At 41.9% G+C, this 15,692-nt stretch overlaps 1 protein-coding gene across 2 annotated transcripts; it reads right to left on the reverse strand.

Moving 5' to 3' along the window:
* Nucleotides 1–1,462: 1,462 nt before the first annotated feature.
* Nucleotides 1,463–7,807, reverse strand: TRNT1 (tRNA nucleotidyl transferase 1). Of its 2 annotated transcripts, none has more exons than XM_040593683.1 (9): nucleotides 7,595–7,807; nucleotides 7,281–7,428; nucleotides 6,359–6,552; nucleotides 5,658–5,796; nucleotides 5,275–5,401; nucleotides 4,573–4,766; nucleotides 4,143–4,393; nucleotides 2,530–2,824; nucleotides 1,463–1,809 (listed from the first exon to the last, which is right to left on the reverse strand). In XM_040593683.1, the coding sequence occupies exons 1-8, from the start codon at nucleotides 7,790–7,792 to the stop codon at nucleotides 2,576–2,578; spliced, it is 1,500 nt and encodes a 499-aa protein (XP_040449617.1). In that variant the 5' UTR covers nucleotides 7,793–7,807; the 3' UTR covers nucleotides 1,463–1,809; nucleotides 2,530–2,575. The 2 variants fall into 2 exon arrangements, with proteins under 2 accessions (XP_040449617.1, XP_040449618.1); XM_040593684.1 differs by having other exon boundaries at nucleotides 7,281–7,396; nucleotides 7,595–7,676.
* Between the last annotated feature and the right edge of the window lie 7,885 nt (nucleotides 7,808–15,692).

Consider the following 15,692-nt stretch of genomic DNA (forward strand, 5'->3'; position numbering starts at 1 on the left):
GCAGGAGGGCGACTGGGCAGCGTTAGTCTTTTAACACTTTTCAAACAAACCCACAGTGATGGACTTCACATCAACACCGGCAGCCAGTTTCAGAAAGGGCTGTCACACTGGGGAGCCAGGATCAGCTACCAACCAGCAATGACACATGGGTGTTTCTGATGTGTAACTTAATTAAAACATTGTGAATATCATTTAATTAATCTGTTGAAGAAAGTACTGTACTTGACCATGTATGTATCAAACTGCTTCATCTCTTATCTCCCAATTTACTTAAATAGTTCATACTCTATAAAAAAAGTGTTTATTCAAAACACATCATTTTTCCAGAACTCATGCTGGTACTGCTTGCTTAAACCATGCTATTATTTTGATTTAACACAGTTTCGTTTTACTAGGGTTTAATTTCTTTGGAATATAGTAAAAGAGATGCTTGATAGACCAACTGGAAACCTCAAGCATACCATGATTTTTCAATGAGCTATTTGAACAAATGTGCCAGCTATGCTGAATTCAAATCAGGACTGTTCAATTAACATGCTTTCAGAATAATCTGTGCTGTTTTTCAGAAGCGTTGGAGACAGCAAAACTTTTGGGTGTCTGCCCTTAAAAATCCTCCCTCCAACTGGCATTTGACCCTGACAACAATTTTGGGTAACGTAAAGTGTAGTTGTGTTTTACCACCTCCACAGATGTTGCCTTAAAAGATCAGTTTTGTGTTCTTTTAAAAAAAGACTAACTAGAATACTAAATTTTATTACTTGTCTCCCTCCCAAGATTTCAGTAGTTCAATAAATTGCACAGGGAGGCTTCAATTTAATTACATAATTAAATCAAACACAATCATGTTCTTATGAGATTTGCCTTATTAACAGAGAAAAACAGCACTTTTTTTCTTCCCTTGCTGTCTTTCTGAATTTCCTAAATACCTTCAGAATAATTTAAAGTAACTGACTTACTAGGAAAAAAAATAAAAAAGAAAAAGCAGCTGGGAAACTTGTTGATACAAAAGCATAAAATGCTGATTTTTTTTCAGCATCTGGTATTACTGCTACCTCGTGTTGCAAAATGATAGCCAAGGAAAGGGAAATCCAAAGGATTTTACTATTTTTTTGTAGGAAAACTTAAACCTGCAATAAAATTCATATACACAAGAGATGCTCTCAGTTAAAGCTATTTTGCTGTTTGTTTTTTAAAAGCATACCAAGAAAGCCAGGAAGAGTAATACGCATTCAGTAAGACCAGTCAGCAACAGCACTGCTTCCAGAAACCAACTTCTGCAGCGTTACTGGATGGCTATGAACTCTTCATTGACTCCTCCTGAGTGGCCAGGTAGTATGTGCAAACAACCCTCTCCTCATCTATATTTCCTTCCCCATCAACTAAAAGTCAAACTCCTTTACTTCTTATATTTTCCAAAATGTTATTGATTTATTGGTTTTGAAAAGAGGCAAGTCACTTAGAATTTCCCTTTGAATAGCACTTTTAATGTGGATCTGCTCAGACAGAAGAAAGGTATGGGTAATTAACACAGAAGCAACACACGGAAGACCACTGTGTGACAGTTGTAGAATGTTAGACTTCTTCCCAAAATAATCCCACGGATTTAAACAGAATGCCTGCACATCGGAGAGAAGGTGAATGCCTCTGCGTCTCACTGCTCTGAGTTACAGGCACAGATGCATGGATAATTGCCCTGGCAATTTCTTCTGAGAGTTAGTACTCTGAAGGCAACACAGCTACAGGACTTAGCTCAGGTTCACTCTGTTTAGGCACACCAAACACCATCACCTGAATTCTTCTTGTACCTCACTGGGAAAGAAAAAGGAAAGGAAGTGTGAGTCCACTACCGGAGGTGGCAGGGGAAAGGCAGGGGAACCTGGATCTCCCTATTCTTCTATTATTAACATTAATACAGTTTCACACACCAAGCTGAAAACACACCATAGAACCCTTCACCAGTTTTGTATGGATGTAGTTACTCAGTGATAAACAAGGTACTGAAACACTCCCAAAGAGATGAGAAGGTTTCTAATCTAAAATGGATTCTGGCAATTATGGAAAATAAAAATCTTTATAGAAAACAGACTTGTTTTACATGGTCAGACCAGAAACTTCAATCTGCTATCTGGCTTTAACCACAAAAAAGAGTCAGAGCTCATTATTTCTAGACACTTTGTCGCTATCATAAGCACAACCCTGCCCCCAGCCATGATTTTATCTAGAGGGCAGAAACATTTTAGCGGGTGGGGGTGGTGTTTCTTGTTTTTTTAGATTTCGCAAAGTCCGAATGAGAAAAATCTTGGTGCCACCTCTAATGCACCACAATCAAGATAAAATAGTCAATATTTATCATTAAAATACAACAAAAAGAGGTAGAAAATGTGGAATTTGGCAAAGAACATTTCACATCACTATGAAATAAAACTGCTCCCTGTAGAAATTATGAGTTAGCAACAGGAGATCTGTGCTGCTGAATCTTAAATACAACAAAGGTTGCATTGCCTGCGAGTACAGTGACAAAATATTTACCAGTATCTCAGTTACGCTTAGAACAGTTCTCCGCTGTTATGCAATGTTACAGCTTCTTCAGGCAACTTAACAGTTCTTCTTTATCCATGTGGTATCCACTCTTCTTCCATTCATTCCTTAACTGCTGTAAGGCTGTTCCAATTTCTTTTCCAGAAGACACACCCATTTTTCTTAAATCATGGCCACTAACAGGAAAAGTAGGAACAGTCCATTGCTGCATTTCTCTTAAAAGATGTTCTTCTCCTTGGTATTTTAGAAGCTCAAAGATCTTGGAATTTGTATTAGCTTCCCTAGACTAACAAAAAAAAAAAAAAAGAGAGAGAGAGGATTCACTATGAAATGGTAGAAACCAGCTCGAACTGTGCTCAACATTGCATTATTCCCCTGACATCTTATTAGGCGACATCTTACTAGGCAACACTTGGACAAAAGACTTGGAATTATGAAAGCGAGGATCCCTCCTGCCTCACAAGTTTTAAAACTTAGTCCTAACTTGGAGGCTCTGGAAGATCCTTGGAGAGTTCCTGAAGTCCAGGTAATAGCTGTAACCACCATTGCTGGAGACAAACCGTAACCCTTCCTGCGGGAGACAGGCCTCACTGCAGAAACTGCTGTCTCTTGCCCTCAGTCTCAGGTACTGGAATAAAAGTGCAGAACTTCACCTGAAAATTACTTGAACTTTACTGTGGAAGAACATCACAGGTTGCCTACTTAACAGTATGCCTCACGCAGAACACGTACTGATGCTCCAGGAATTGCACTGACTTTCAATGCACAATTCAGGGAGTTGAATTTCACATTAAAAAAAGATGGAGTCTCTTGAGGTCCAGATCCTGTCTCATATTTTAATGCAGAAGGGGAAATCAGCTGGGACAGTACAGCAATTTTTCAGTCCCTAGGTACATGCACAAGCAACTTCTGTTTCAGATGACTGAATATGACATTTTTCAGCCCGACTGAAAGATTGACTTTTAAATCTAGTATAAAAAAAATTGCTACAGAACACAAGGTGCTCAGAACTGCTAAAAATATGGTGGGTTTCTTTGGTTGGTTGTTTTAAATAATTTCTTAAAAAATAATTTAAAGCCTCAGTATTTTGGATGCGAAAGAAAAAAAGGTTTTGAACCCAAGTATGGATGTCTCCTAGTTGTCCTCTCACAAAACTAAACTCTACTAAAGGAAGAGAATCTTTTTATACCAAGGTTTCTGCTTTATGTTGCAGAGACATGCCAGGACACTTGCAACAGCCCTTGTTAATTTCTGGTCCCTTCTCCAGAGGAAAAACAACCAACCACAAACCAATGCCACCTTAGTTAACTGGAACTGGTATCAATAACACAGAAAGATATTCTTTCAGTTACTGTGACAATGTTACACTGGGAGCAATCCAAATCTGGCTAATACTTTTTGTCAGTACATCCACCTTTCTGATGAAAATATCATGGTCTTTAAAACCCTGGCACAAGTTTGCCTAAGACTAATAAACAAGCCTGGCGATGACTTGACGCTTAAGGCCCTTTCTTTCCACTAGCACTGTCATCTCTGCTACTCTGTAAAACTGGAAACTTACTTTACTGTGAAAAACAAAATAAAGCAATGTGAAACACACTTACATCCATTATGAAGTCCTGATACGGTCTCAGTGGTTCCGGACCCATAGCTTTGGTTAACTCTTGCCGGTGCTTCACTACGAAAAACCCAAGGTTTTTTTCTTCTTTTGAGATTTTCAGCCTCAGATCAAGGTTTGTAATATCATCCTTCACCTTGAACAATGACATCAGAAGAGTCATCGGTTTTGGACACAGATTTTGAGTATTTTTAGCAACTCTGGCAAATTCCTCTAAATTTCCATCAAGTGGTAGTCCTAAAAGGATACACACAAAAAAAGTGCAAGACAGAGTGTTAATAAGAAATGTGGACGTTAATACAGGTGGGGCAAGAAAAATTAATTTCTGGGTAAAAACAAGTTTTATCTCGCTTTGCCGTGTTGCCATTCTGTTTGTATGATAAACCAGTAGGAAATCAATCTTCATTTCACTTTACCTATGTATTGGGCAATATCCAGCTCATACATAAGTTGAACCAAATGGTTTACATGGTTTCCAAGAAGAATTTTTTTCAGCTCCACCCAAATCCTTTCTCCTGATATTCCAGCCAAACCTTTGGCGTTTTCTTTAATTGCTTGCAGTGTAGTAGGTTCATGATCACCAGGTTTCTCCGCGATTCTTCCATAAAACCTGCCCAAATACAACCTCTGTATGTTAGATTGAGAACAAATATTCCATTTAGAATCATTTAGGTTGGAAAAGACCCTTATCATCAAATCCAACTACTAACCCAGCACTATCAAGGCCACCGCTAAACCATGTCTGTAAGCACCACATCTACACATCTTTTAAATACCCCCAGAGATGGTGACCCCACCACCTCCTTGGGCAGCCTGTGCCAGTGCTTGATGACCCTTTTGATGAAAATTTTTTTTCTAACATCCAATCTAAACCTCCCCTGGCACAACTTGAGTCCATTTCCTCTTATCCTATTGCTTGTTACTTGGCACAAGAATTTATTACTGCTATTCAGAGAATTAATATCATGGCAGTGTTAAATATCCTAACTTAAAATACAAGAGGAAACAACTCTATGACAATTACAACTCTTTACATCACTGATCTCTTTCTTCACATTTCTAAAACCTGCTACAATGCTTGGTTCATTTCTTGATCTAGGAAAGGCAAAACCTAGTACCTGAAATATCTCAGGATTCGTAAATAATCTTCTTGTATTCTCTCACTTGCCTTTCCTACAAATCTAATTTTCTTGTTTTTCAAATCTTCGTATCCATTAAAAAAGTCATACAGCATCCCATCCAAACCTAGAAAAAGAAGAAGAAAAAAAGAAAAAAGAATATGGGTTTACGAACAAGGTTGGCACACTTAAAACATGTCTCATTTGAAAAGGCAGAAGACAAGTTGTGTGATTTGAACTGGTTTGTCATACCGTCTCATGTATTTGTACAGACCTTTCAGCTGACAGCAGTAGAACAAACAAAATGGAAACGGACAGAGAATTTACCAGCTTAATTTGAAAGGCAGTGTTTCACCTAAATATTTGCTTTTGAAAGAATTTACCTAAAAACATGGAGTTGACAGTTAGATCCCTCCTTTCAGCATCCTTTTCCCAGTCAGTGGTGAATTCCACTTCTGCATGTCGCCCATCGGTGACAACATCTATTCTAAGAGTCGTAATTTCAAAATTCTGTTCATGGAGCTGAAAATTCCACAGACAGCGTTACTTCAACATGATCATGAATATAGATGTAAAAGCTGTATATTTTTCTAGCTTCATGTTTGTATAAAGTTATTGCTCAAGCTGGATACATGCAAACCAACATGTGCTGTGTTTTCATACAGAGCAATCAAGAAATACAAACATCTGAAAATAATCTCTGCATTATTAGTTTTCTGGATAGCCTGCAGAAATCTTCCTGCAGAAGATGGAGTATGAGGCAGAGGAAGCAAGGTAGAGGAAGCAAGACTTGGGAAATCAGGAGCAGGAAATACCAGGATCAATTTCCCCACATTATCTGAACATGTGGGTGGCCTACCTTCTCTTTTCTAGTGATAACACACCAGCATAAGCACGTTACACAGAGGTAACATGCATTAAAATATGGTAATTAACAAAAAATGACTCCAAACTGTAAAGCTGCGTGTCATTTAAACTTATTGTGATACTTTAACAAAGGAGGAGCATGCTACCAGTCATCTGTCAGGTATGTGCACATCCACAGATACAGTAAGAAAAGATCCAAGTCAAAACATAAACCAACCCTGGCAGTAATGGTTCCATGTTTTTCTCCTTTGTTATTGATCAGACGAACACCAGCTGATGTGAACATTTCCTTCATCTCTGCTGGTGTAGCTGTAGTGGCAAAATCTATATCTTGTGGTGTCATTCCACTTAGTAAATCCCTCACAGCACCTCCTGCTATTCTCAGCTCATAGTTCTTCTTCTCAAACAATTCTACGAAGGAAAGGAAAAACCATTAAATACTCTCTCAAATAAAACCCATAGCATGCTATCAGCCATAACCAATCTTTTCACAAATTGACATCATCAAATCGTTTAGGTTGGAAAAGGCCTTTAAGATCATACTCAAATATATAGTAAGCAGCATGTAACTCACGGCTTCACACAAAATGCACAAATTAGGTGCACAGCAGAGTACCCACAGATGTTTTCCCTGACATTTCTCATAAATTTTTCTAGGACATTTCTGATAACCTAAATATTAACAGGCTGCTAATTGCAGCTGGGGCCTCTGGGCTGTGGACCGTTTTTAGCAGTTAGTAGCTGACAAAGGAAACGTGCTTCGCTTACTTATGGCGGGGCACAGTGAACCGTGACCCCCGATTTCCTCAGGAACAACACCCCACAACAGCTGATGAAAGCCGAGCTCTGCCGCATCTTCTGGGTCACTTTAAAGTTAACAGCGGCTTGAGCGAGAGAGCGGCACGTACCTCCCAGAGCACGGCAGCTGCCCGGCCGCCAACAGCCCTCTCTGCTTCCCTGGGGAGGGGATCAGGGGCTGCACTACAGCAGGGCCAGGACGCAGGGTGCTGAGCCCACACCCACCGCCCTGGCTCCCCAGGCCGGCATTTTGCCGCTCCTCACCCCACAGCAGGCGGGGACAATCAGTGCGCCGCTGCTGAGCCCCGCAGACGCCCGGACCCAGACCCAGACCGACTCACCTGCCACGCTGCGGAGCCCCGGCGTGAAAAGCGCCTGGAACTGAGGGGACTGCAGCTTCATGGCGGCCGGCGCTCGGTGCCGCAGCCGGAGCGGCGGGAGCAGCCGCAGCCCGGCCCTGCAGGGCAGAAGCAACACCTCAGCCCACATCTGGGGAGACACAGCCACACCGCGCGTCAACCATGACGCACGGCCCGGCCCACCCGCCCCACAGCCGCCGCACGGAAGGACCCGCTGCCCCCACCGGCACAGGGGCCCCCGCCCGGCCCAGCCCACCCGCGGGGCTACGGGACCCACCCGGGGCCGCCGGACCCACCCGCAGCTGCCGGCGCGCTGAAGCGGCAGCGCTAGGCCTGAGGAACCGACACGCGCCCGCCCCTGTTCCGGCGCCGCCTGATGACGTCACGGCGCCCCGTGTCCCGCAGTTTCCGGCGGCAGGCTGCGCTGGGGGGGGAAGGCCCGGCCGGTCGCTTGGTTTCCATTTAGAGAACGAAAAAAAATTGATAGTGTCCATGACAAAAAAAATAGACTAATTACATCGGCACACCACTGACAAGCTCACTTCACTCGTCCCCGAAGCAGCCCAACGCCGTAGATAAGCTGGCGGCTGTTGAACTGTGTCCACCAGCTGGTAGTTGCAGAGCTAGGAGAAGCAACTCGTGTAGTTTAAATCATCAGGTTTATGTTTGTCAGCCTTGGTTGGTGTGAGTTTATTTTGCTGTGTGGAGACGTATGGACAAGACGGGATAACGAGGGAGTCCTGAAGATTTAGTACATTGCGGGTGGGTGGGTGGGGGTGGGGGTGCGGGTGTGTGTCTGTGTCTGTGTGTCAGTCCTCCCCCTCACAAGTGTAGTTCCACAGTGCAAGTGCTGAAATGTGGCTGCCGTGGCCTGCCCACCCATCCCAGATCCCAGGGCTCATGGACCACAGCTCGCCTTGCTCTCACCGTACTGCTCCTGCCAGGAGGCATCTCAGCAGGGTTGGAAGCAGCGGAGCCTGGAGGAGGCGCTCGCCCAAGTTCTACTTAACGGGAGTGTGGATCCCTTTGAAGCCTGAATAAATCTTAGTCTTGGCAGAGTGCTACAGGTTTCTTGGTTATTGGGAAGAAACCAGACCTATGTAGCCTTTTAAGTACCTACCAAATCAGCACCTCGCTGCAGACAGAAGTATGCTTATGAGCAAAAAGGATGTGTTGGGCTTTTTTAATGACCTGTTCCAAAAGCGCATATGAGCTCTACAATGATGTAGTCAGGCTGTGTAAGAACATAGCTTTTTCTTACACTTTTTTTTTTTTTTTTTTGTGTACGTGTGTGACTGCTGTTGCCTGTTAAATTCCTGCTTCACCTTTAGAAATTATCTCCTTTCTAGAGAAACGTTTCAATGTAGATGTCAGAGCTCTCTGCCCAGTAATTAGCTGTTTATTCAAAAACGTATGGGCTGGCCAGATCTTAGGAGGTCACCTAATTTATCTCTGTGCCTGATGGCAGGATTTGATTATGACTGTCAGTCCTGGTTGGTGTTTCTCTACAGGTGCCCAGTGACAGAGTGTCTTCCAGTCTTTGGGCACCTGCTCCACTGCCTCCCTATCCAAAACGGAAAGCTTTCCCTGATATCTAACCTGGATTTTAGTCATCGTTATCTTCTAGTCCCAGCCCAATGGACTTGGAGAGCATGTGAAAGCCTTAACATGCTACATTTCTCCCCGAGTCTTGCCTTGTTTCCTCACTGCTCTTGTAGTACCATTGGCTGTGTACTGGCTTCTCTGCATCTGCTCCATGCTTGCTGACATGCAGTGTCTGAGCTGGACGCAGCGCGTGTGAGTGGAGGCTTTATCAGCACCGTGCAGAGTGGCAGGATTACTTAATGTGTCTTGCAGACAACAGTCACTTTTCGTTCTCCTGGGGTGCCGTTTTTTCGCAAGTGCATGACATAGTTTATTTCTCTTCAGTTTAGGACCCTCCAAAACCCTGGATCCTTTTCTGTGGAATAGATAATGAATCGGTTGACTGCTACTAATTTACAGGTGATAATGCTGAAATGCAGTTGAGAGCTCATCCATATTGAACTACACCCAATTTCCACCAATTTGTCAAAAACTTTCTTAATTCCAGTCTCAGCCTCCCAAGCACTCACTGCTCCCAGCTTGTGTCACCTGCACATGTAATAGGGTTTTCTGTACTTGCAATCTAGGTTGTTAATGAATGTAAGTCACTAGCTACCTTCTCGTCCTTCCTACAACTCCATTACATATAGCCCCACTTTCTGCAGGGTCTCCTTGAGGCCCTTGGGTTGGTTTCTGCTCCTTGTCCTGCTTGTGAGCCTGTGTTATCCAACCCCATGGATCACAGCTCAAAGCTCTCAGCATGAGGTGAGGAAACTGGTCTCACTCTGGGACTGATAACTTCTCAAAATGCCACCGATGTCCACATGGCTGTATGGCAAGAGCCTTAGACAAGATGGTATCAAACCACTGGACAAAACCTGCACAGTTTTCCAGCAACGTTTGGATTTGGTTTTCTAAGGAAAGAACAAATAGGGGTATTAACAGTGGTCTGTAGGTAGCTGGCTGTAGTTTATCTCTTTGTAGTCAGACATCAAGTATTCCTGCTCTTGCAAAGTTATTAGAGGATTATCAGGCTATGGTATATAATTAACCTTCAATAAATGAAGTAAAACTATTTCTGGGCTAAACTCTGTGCTTGTATGGAGCTTTCTATCCTGTGGTTAAATCTGTAGTTCCCTTTTTCAATGCATGCTTGTCTAACTTATCATCTACCATCATTTCTGAACTACCTATCACATTTGCACTTGAGAGACAGCAGTTTTAAAAGAAACTCACAGGGAGATGATCCAGGGGAGCTTTGAACAAAGAGAGCAGGCTCTTCACAGAACTTTTGAGACTCTACAGGTAAACTCCTGGGATATCTGTTGTGGTTTGGTTTTGTCTTGTGCTTTGCTTGAAGACTGCAAAGGTCCTGCTTTTCAAAGTCAGGTTTGTCTTACACTGGGAAATGCATCTGGAATCTGCTTCTGGCCAGTTGCTTGTGAGCTAGTAGAACACGTCAGCTATTGAGTAAGAAAATCATTACCTTTTAGAGGCTGTTTTCTATGGTTTAGATTTCTATTGTCCTTTAAGGAGTATACCCTTTATGAAGAGAATACCTCCTTTACCTTCTGCTTATTACTTTTTACCATATATAATCAAAACATAATAAAATCAAGGCTTTTATATGTTCTCAGAACTAACTATATCAATTTTTGTGAGGAACATAATCCTCTTGTAGGTTTCTAGTTAACATCTTTATTTGAATAGACTTACTTTGATTCTCTTTTCAGTAATTTCTCACATGAAACACAAAAGGTGTCACAGACTGCCATGTGTCCTTACAGGTTGTGGTCTTACACAGCTACAGAAATACCTCTTTCAAAACCTGTATTTTCAATCCTTTGTCTTATAGCAAGAAAAAGAAAAATAACATTTTTGAAAACAAGGCAGGAAAAGATAAACCGAAAAGAACAGAGTTAATAATTGAAAACTAATCTGTATTACAGTGACATTTTATATCCAGTTTAAATCAGTAAACTGCTGCTCAGATAATGTTGGGTTTGTGTCTAATACATGCATAGACAGCAAAAGTACCTTTGAAAAGTTGATCTTTAGAATCTTTTCAGAAGTATAGGGAAAAGAGTGTTCCCAGGAAGAATGAGAATCCTTACTTTTTGAAGGACAAAGTCAAAAAAATCTATAGGTCACCAAACCCACTTTAAGTAAACCCAAGAGAGTGCCAGCTTTTTTAGTTGTGCTAAATGCCAGAGTAGTCCTGAAACCAACATACTCATGTTACTTAAGTTAGTAGATGTGAATCCTAAGCAGCTGTAAAACAGGAGGCTTTTAAAATATTTTTTTAATAATGTAATGAAGTTACTGCATTAAAAAAAATTAAAAAAAATGAGTGCTTTTAGCAGTGGAACTTACGAAGCTTCCTTCCCAAAGTCTTGTCATTGCACCTGATGTCTTATTTGATCAAGACTTTGATTGCAGCTGGGGAAGTGCAACCTGTCCCGCTGTCTCACTTCTATGTGAGCGGAGTGCTCTTTGGTGGGTTCTCATCTCTTGCTCACTAAGGCACCTGGTTCACATTACAAGAGCTTAATTTACTTGAAACCGCTTCCTTAGCTGCTGGGTTTGGTTGTAGCTGGTTGCTGGGAGAGCTGCAATGAACATAGTGGGTAATGTTAATAGGCAGGTAGGAATGCAGATGCGCATGCTTGCACACAAGCACATGCACACACAGCTGCGTGGTTACAGAGTTGTGTTCTTGGCAGAGTTCTAGTGGGGCTATTGCTAACATGAAAATAAGAAGCTAGTTTTTACATTCAGGCACTTGAAGTTGATAAATTTTTACTTTTAAATAGAGAAAAAAATTAGTGTATTTAATAGTTTCATCAGGTAAATGAAGCCGTGTTTTTTGAAGCAGGAAAGAAAGCCTGATGCCAGTGATTTTTACAAAAGCATATTGGAAATGGTGTCGTGTTGTAGCAGGTTGTGTAATTGTTTTTTATCAGAAAAGCAGTATAGGTGTGGCAGAGATCAGGTACCACTGTAAACTTGCGTTCAGTCCACATAATACCCTCCAGAATAACATAACCTTGTGAAGCAGAAGTCTGCGTGGTATTCGAGTGAGAAAATCCAAAAGAACAGACTTTTCATGAATGGTAATGCAATAGAAAATAGTCTTGGAGGTATTGTGTAGGCATAAATGTATTGTGTGAATAATAATTACCTGATTGTTTGTGATTCACATACAGTTTGGAAGAACTAAAATGTCTGGCCAAAATGTCTTTCAATAACCCAGCATCCGTAAAAGCAAACCCTGGCTCCCCAGGAATAATCCATTAGCAAACTCCAGAGGTTCAGTTAGCCTCGCACATATTTTGGCTAGCAGAATAGGAAGTACATATAAAATATGAATACAGATAATGAGTGGACTTGGACATTAAGAAACACACTGTATTGTAGATTATGTATCATTTTAATGAGCTCAGCATTCATACACCATTTTGAAAAATAGTCACTGTATAGCGTAAGTACTCCAACTGTGATCAATTGGAGTGCTTCCAGTCCCTGGGTTATTTATTGGAGGTTCAGGGAGAACTGATGGGTTAAAAATGCTTTCTGTGCTCATTACCATCTGAAAATATTATGTTTTCCATACAAGCAATTGCTGTAGTGCCCCAGGGAAGTAGTGTGATAGGGCTGGGAAGGCACATTTCTCTTTGGCAAGAACATTTTGGAAAGCTGCTATTCTGTATGTCCATGTTGCTTATATTAGGTTACACATGAATGATCACACACAGATTTTTTTTCTCCCAGTACTTCATGAAACAATCTATAGGAAGCATAAGAACATGCTGGTTTTAAGCATTAAAAAGAGTCATTCATTTAAATTAGAAACAAACAAAACAGTTTCTCTTACACCCCAAAATTAACACTGGTGAATTAGCCTTGAGGTGAGCATTGGGACTCCGTCTTTACTGAGCTTTATTGAAATAGAAACTGCAAAGTAAATTCCAGTAAGTAGCCATTTTATATATAGTGGCAGCTAAAAATATGATTATTTCTGTTCTTGAAGTAAATGGGACTCTGCTGAAAGCCAATATACCTGAACTTGACTCGCTCCTCTCTGCGGAGGGATGCTCTGTGACTGCTGCTCTGACCATGCACACATGACAGTGTCTGCAACCAGCAGCTTTTTCAAAGAGGGCTGGCAAAAGCGAAGGGAGCACAATGAATTGTGGTCAGTGGTACGATACTAAATGTAGCTGCGACAAGATGCATTTTCCTGCAAGGAAAGGAAAAGAGTCTGTCCCCTGCAAGGTAGCAGTTTCATTCCTTTGATCATGTGGATATACCATGCTCCATGGTTTGTGTGCTTAACACTTGGCATTGTGTTCTTTTTTAGCTGTCAGCCTCGGTAAAATGTTGACAAGGCACATATGCTGGTACGTGGCCGTTCTCACTTACCATCTAAAGATTATGGCCAGTATGATGAAAGTCTTTCTGATCCTCCTTCAGACAGCAAACGTGCTCCAGCCAAGCATACCTCAAGCTGCAGGAGGTAAGGCCTTTTCCTTCTACCATTGTGTAGCTTTAGCACCAGGGGGTGACCATGGCCCCTCCACATGTTGGTCAGACACACTATTCTACACGTGAATAAACCAGCCCACGGCATGCCATGAGTACAGGACCGCAGATGACCGTGATGTGTTAACATCCTTCCTGGACCAGCTGTACTCTGTCCCAGATTGCTCCCAGCCAGTGCCTGAGGGCTATTTTGCTTTGAGAGGGAAGAACCATAAGGCATGTAGACACAGCTTGTGCCATTCCACTTCCCTTTGGCTAGACAGTAGTTCCTGGCCTGGTTTATTCAACAATTTAATCCTGCCAGAGCAAAGGCATTATTCTAGATAGCAATTTTACTTCCAGGAACAATGCTGCAGTTATCTGCAGAAACATGGTGACATGAAGCATCACTGGCATAATCATGGTGTATCAACAGCCTTAATGGGGACATTTTTTGTGGGCATCTCAACAAAGAATGTTTCAGGGGGATCAGTGCAGGGTGGTTTGTGTTGGAGTTTTCTGAGCCTTTACGAGGCAGTTTTCCTAATGCAAGGTGCATGCTTGAAAATTGAACTAGTGGGCAACAGAGGTTGAAACCATGGGAGTAGTGGGGACTGATGTCCCTCAACTGCCTTGGAGATGGCATTTAAGGGAGGGCAGGCTCTGAAGAACTCTAGAAATGGAGGGGAATAGATTGATTATTTCATTGCCTTGCTATTTATAGACTACCATTTCCCCCCAGCATGAGATCTTCCTTATTTCCATATGAGCTCCAGGAATGCCTCTTCCCCCATTGTTTTAAATTATCATTCCCATCCTTCTATATTTTCTTCTATTTGTGCTTAATTCCTCTGTTCATCATTTTATTTCTTCTCTCACACATAAATTCTTGTGGCTGTCAGACTTGTCTTAGAAAGCTACCCACATTTTACCCTTCTGCAAGCTTACGTGGGTGTGAATTGTTCGTATGTTGATCACTTATCAGCCCCATTTCAGTCCAGGTGCCCAGTGCCTATGTGCAATGAGGATCAAATTGAAAATCCTGAACCTAATTAACAAGCCAAATGTGATACATCCTGGTGATTTTTCAAGTCAAAACTGTTGTAAAAAATTATTTTTAGGCTAAGTTTTAAGTAAACTCTTATTTGATGAAGTTTTGGTTATTATTTAAAAATACTTTTCAAATATTAGAAACATTTCACAAGAAGCTGTTGAGAGAATATAATGTTGACATAAAATTAATTGCTTGTATTGCTCATTGTTTGTAAACAGCTATTGCTTTAAACAATCCACTGGCTTACTGTGTTATGAATGTTTTTGTTTTCTCCTTTACAGTTCAGGTTTTCCCACCTGTTAACTTCACCCTTACAGTCTCTGCATTAGCACAAGTACTTTTACAGTGGAAACCAAACCCTAATCAGGAACAAAAAACCTACACCATTAGATATGATGTGAAAATCCTAAGCCCTGTGCCTGAGGAGGTAAGATAGAAAATAAGTCCATGTCCTAAGAAGGCTGAATTCCTGCTGAGTTAAACTGTTGCACCAAACCAGGGTGCAGCAAGCACGATATGTATCGTGAACAACTGGCATGTGGCATCACTTACTCTTTTATATCATAAACATATACTGTGAGCACTGGAGAGATTCCCTTTCAGCTAGGCTTGTGGGGACAGGCCTGCAGGGACAGGGGTTAGCCTGGGAGCTGGCAGTCTGCAGCGTTCATTTGGGGGGAAGCTGGATACTGCTTTCAGGTGACATTGCTCCCCGTTCAAGTCAGCTCACTTAATTCACATTAATGCCGGGGTATCGTTAAAATGCCAGATCATGTTTCATCACAGCTGTAGGCCGTAGAGAAATTTTCAGTAATACAAGTGTCCTGCTGTCTCTAAATAGGAACCCTTACACACTAGTGTGGATTATATGTACTCTCTAGCTTTATACACTTAATATAACCAGCTGAGCTAGCTGGCTTGTTTGCCCCTTTGCAAAGCCTGGATCAGTCTTTGCAGGTCCCTTAATTCAGCTTCCATCACCCATGATGCTTACCTGACATTTTATTTCAAGTATGACACAAAGAAGACTCGCAGTATCCAAACAGCTGCACTTCACAATGGTTTCTCCGCACAAGTTCGAACATTACTTCTCCACAAAGACCTTCAGATGAGAAGTGACTGGGTGAAGGAAGAACTCCCACCACTGCCAGGTATGAAGAAATGCAGGGGAGGTCCGAGTTTTGTGTTCTGCCTCGGTCTGTGGACCAGACATCAAAAGGTGACAAGTTTAAAAC

This window comes from Falco naumanni, chromosome 4, assembly GCF_017639655.2.
Source record: "Falco naumanni isolate bFalNau1 chromosome 4, bFalNau1.pat, whole genome shotgun sequence".
Lineage (NCBI taxonomy): Eukaryota > Metazoa > Chordata > Aves > Falconiformes > Falconidae > Falco > Falco naumanni.

Coding starts and splice junctions, on each gene's coding strand:
- TRNT1 (XM_040593683.1), bottom strand. CDS start 7,792: ATGGACACTATCAATTTTTTTTCGTTCTCTAAATGGAAACCAAGCGAC. Junction 6,553..7,280: donor GGGGCTCCGCAGCGTGGCAG/GTGAGTCGGTCT, acceptor TTTCCTTCGTAG/AATTGTTTGAGAAGAAGAAC. Junction 5,797..6,358: donor ATGGAACCATTACTGCCAGG/GTTGGTTTATGT, acceptor TGGAATTTTCAG/CTCCATGAACAGAATTTTGA.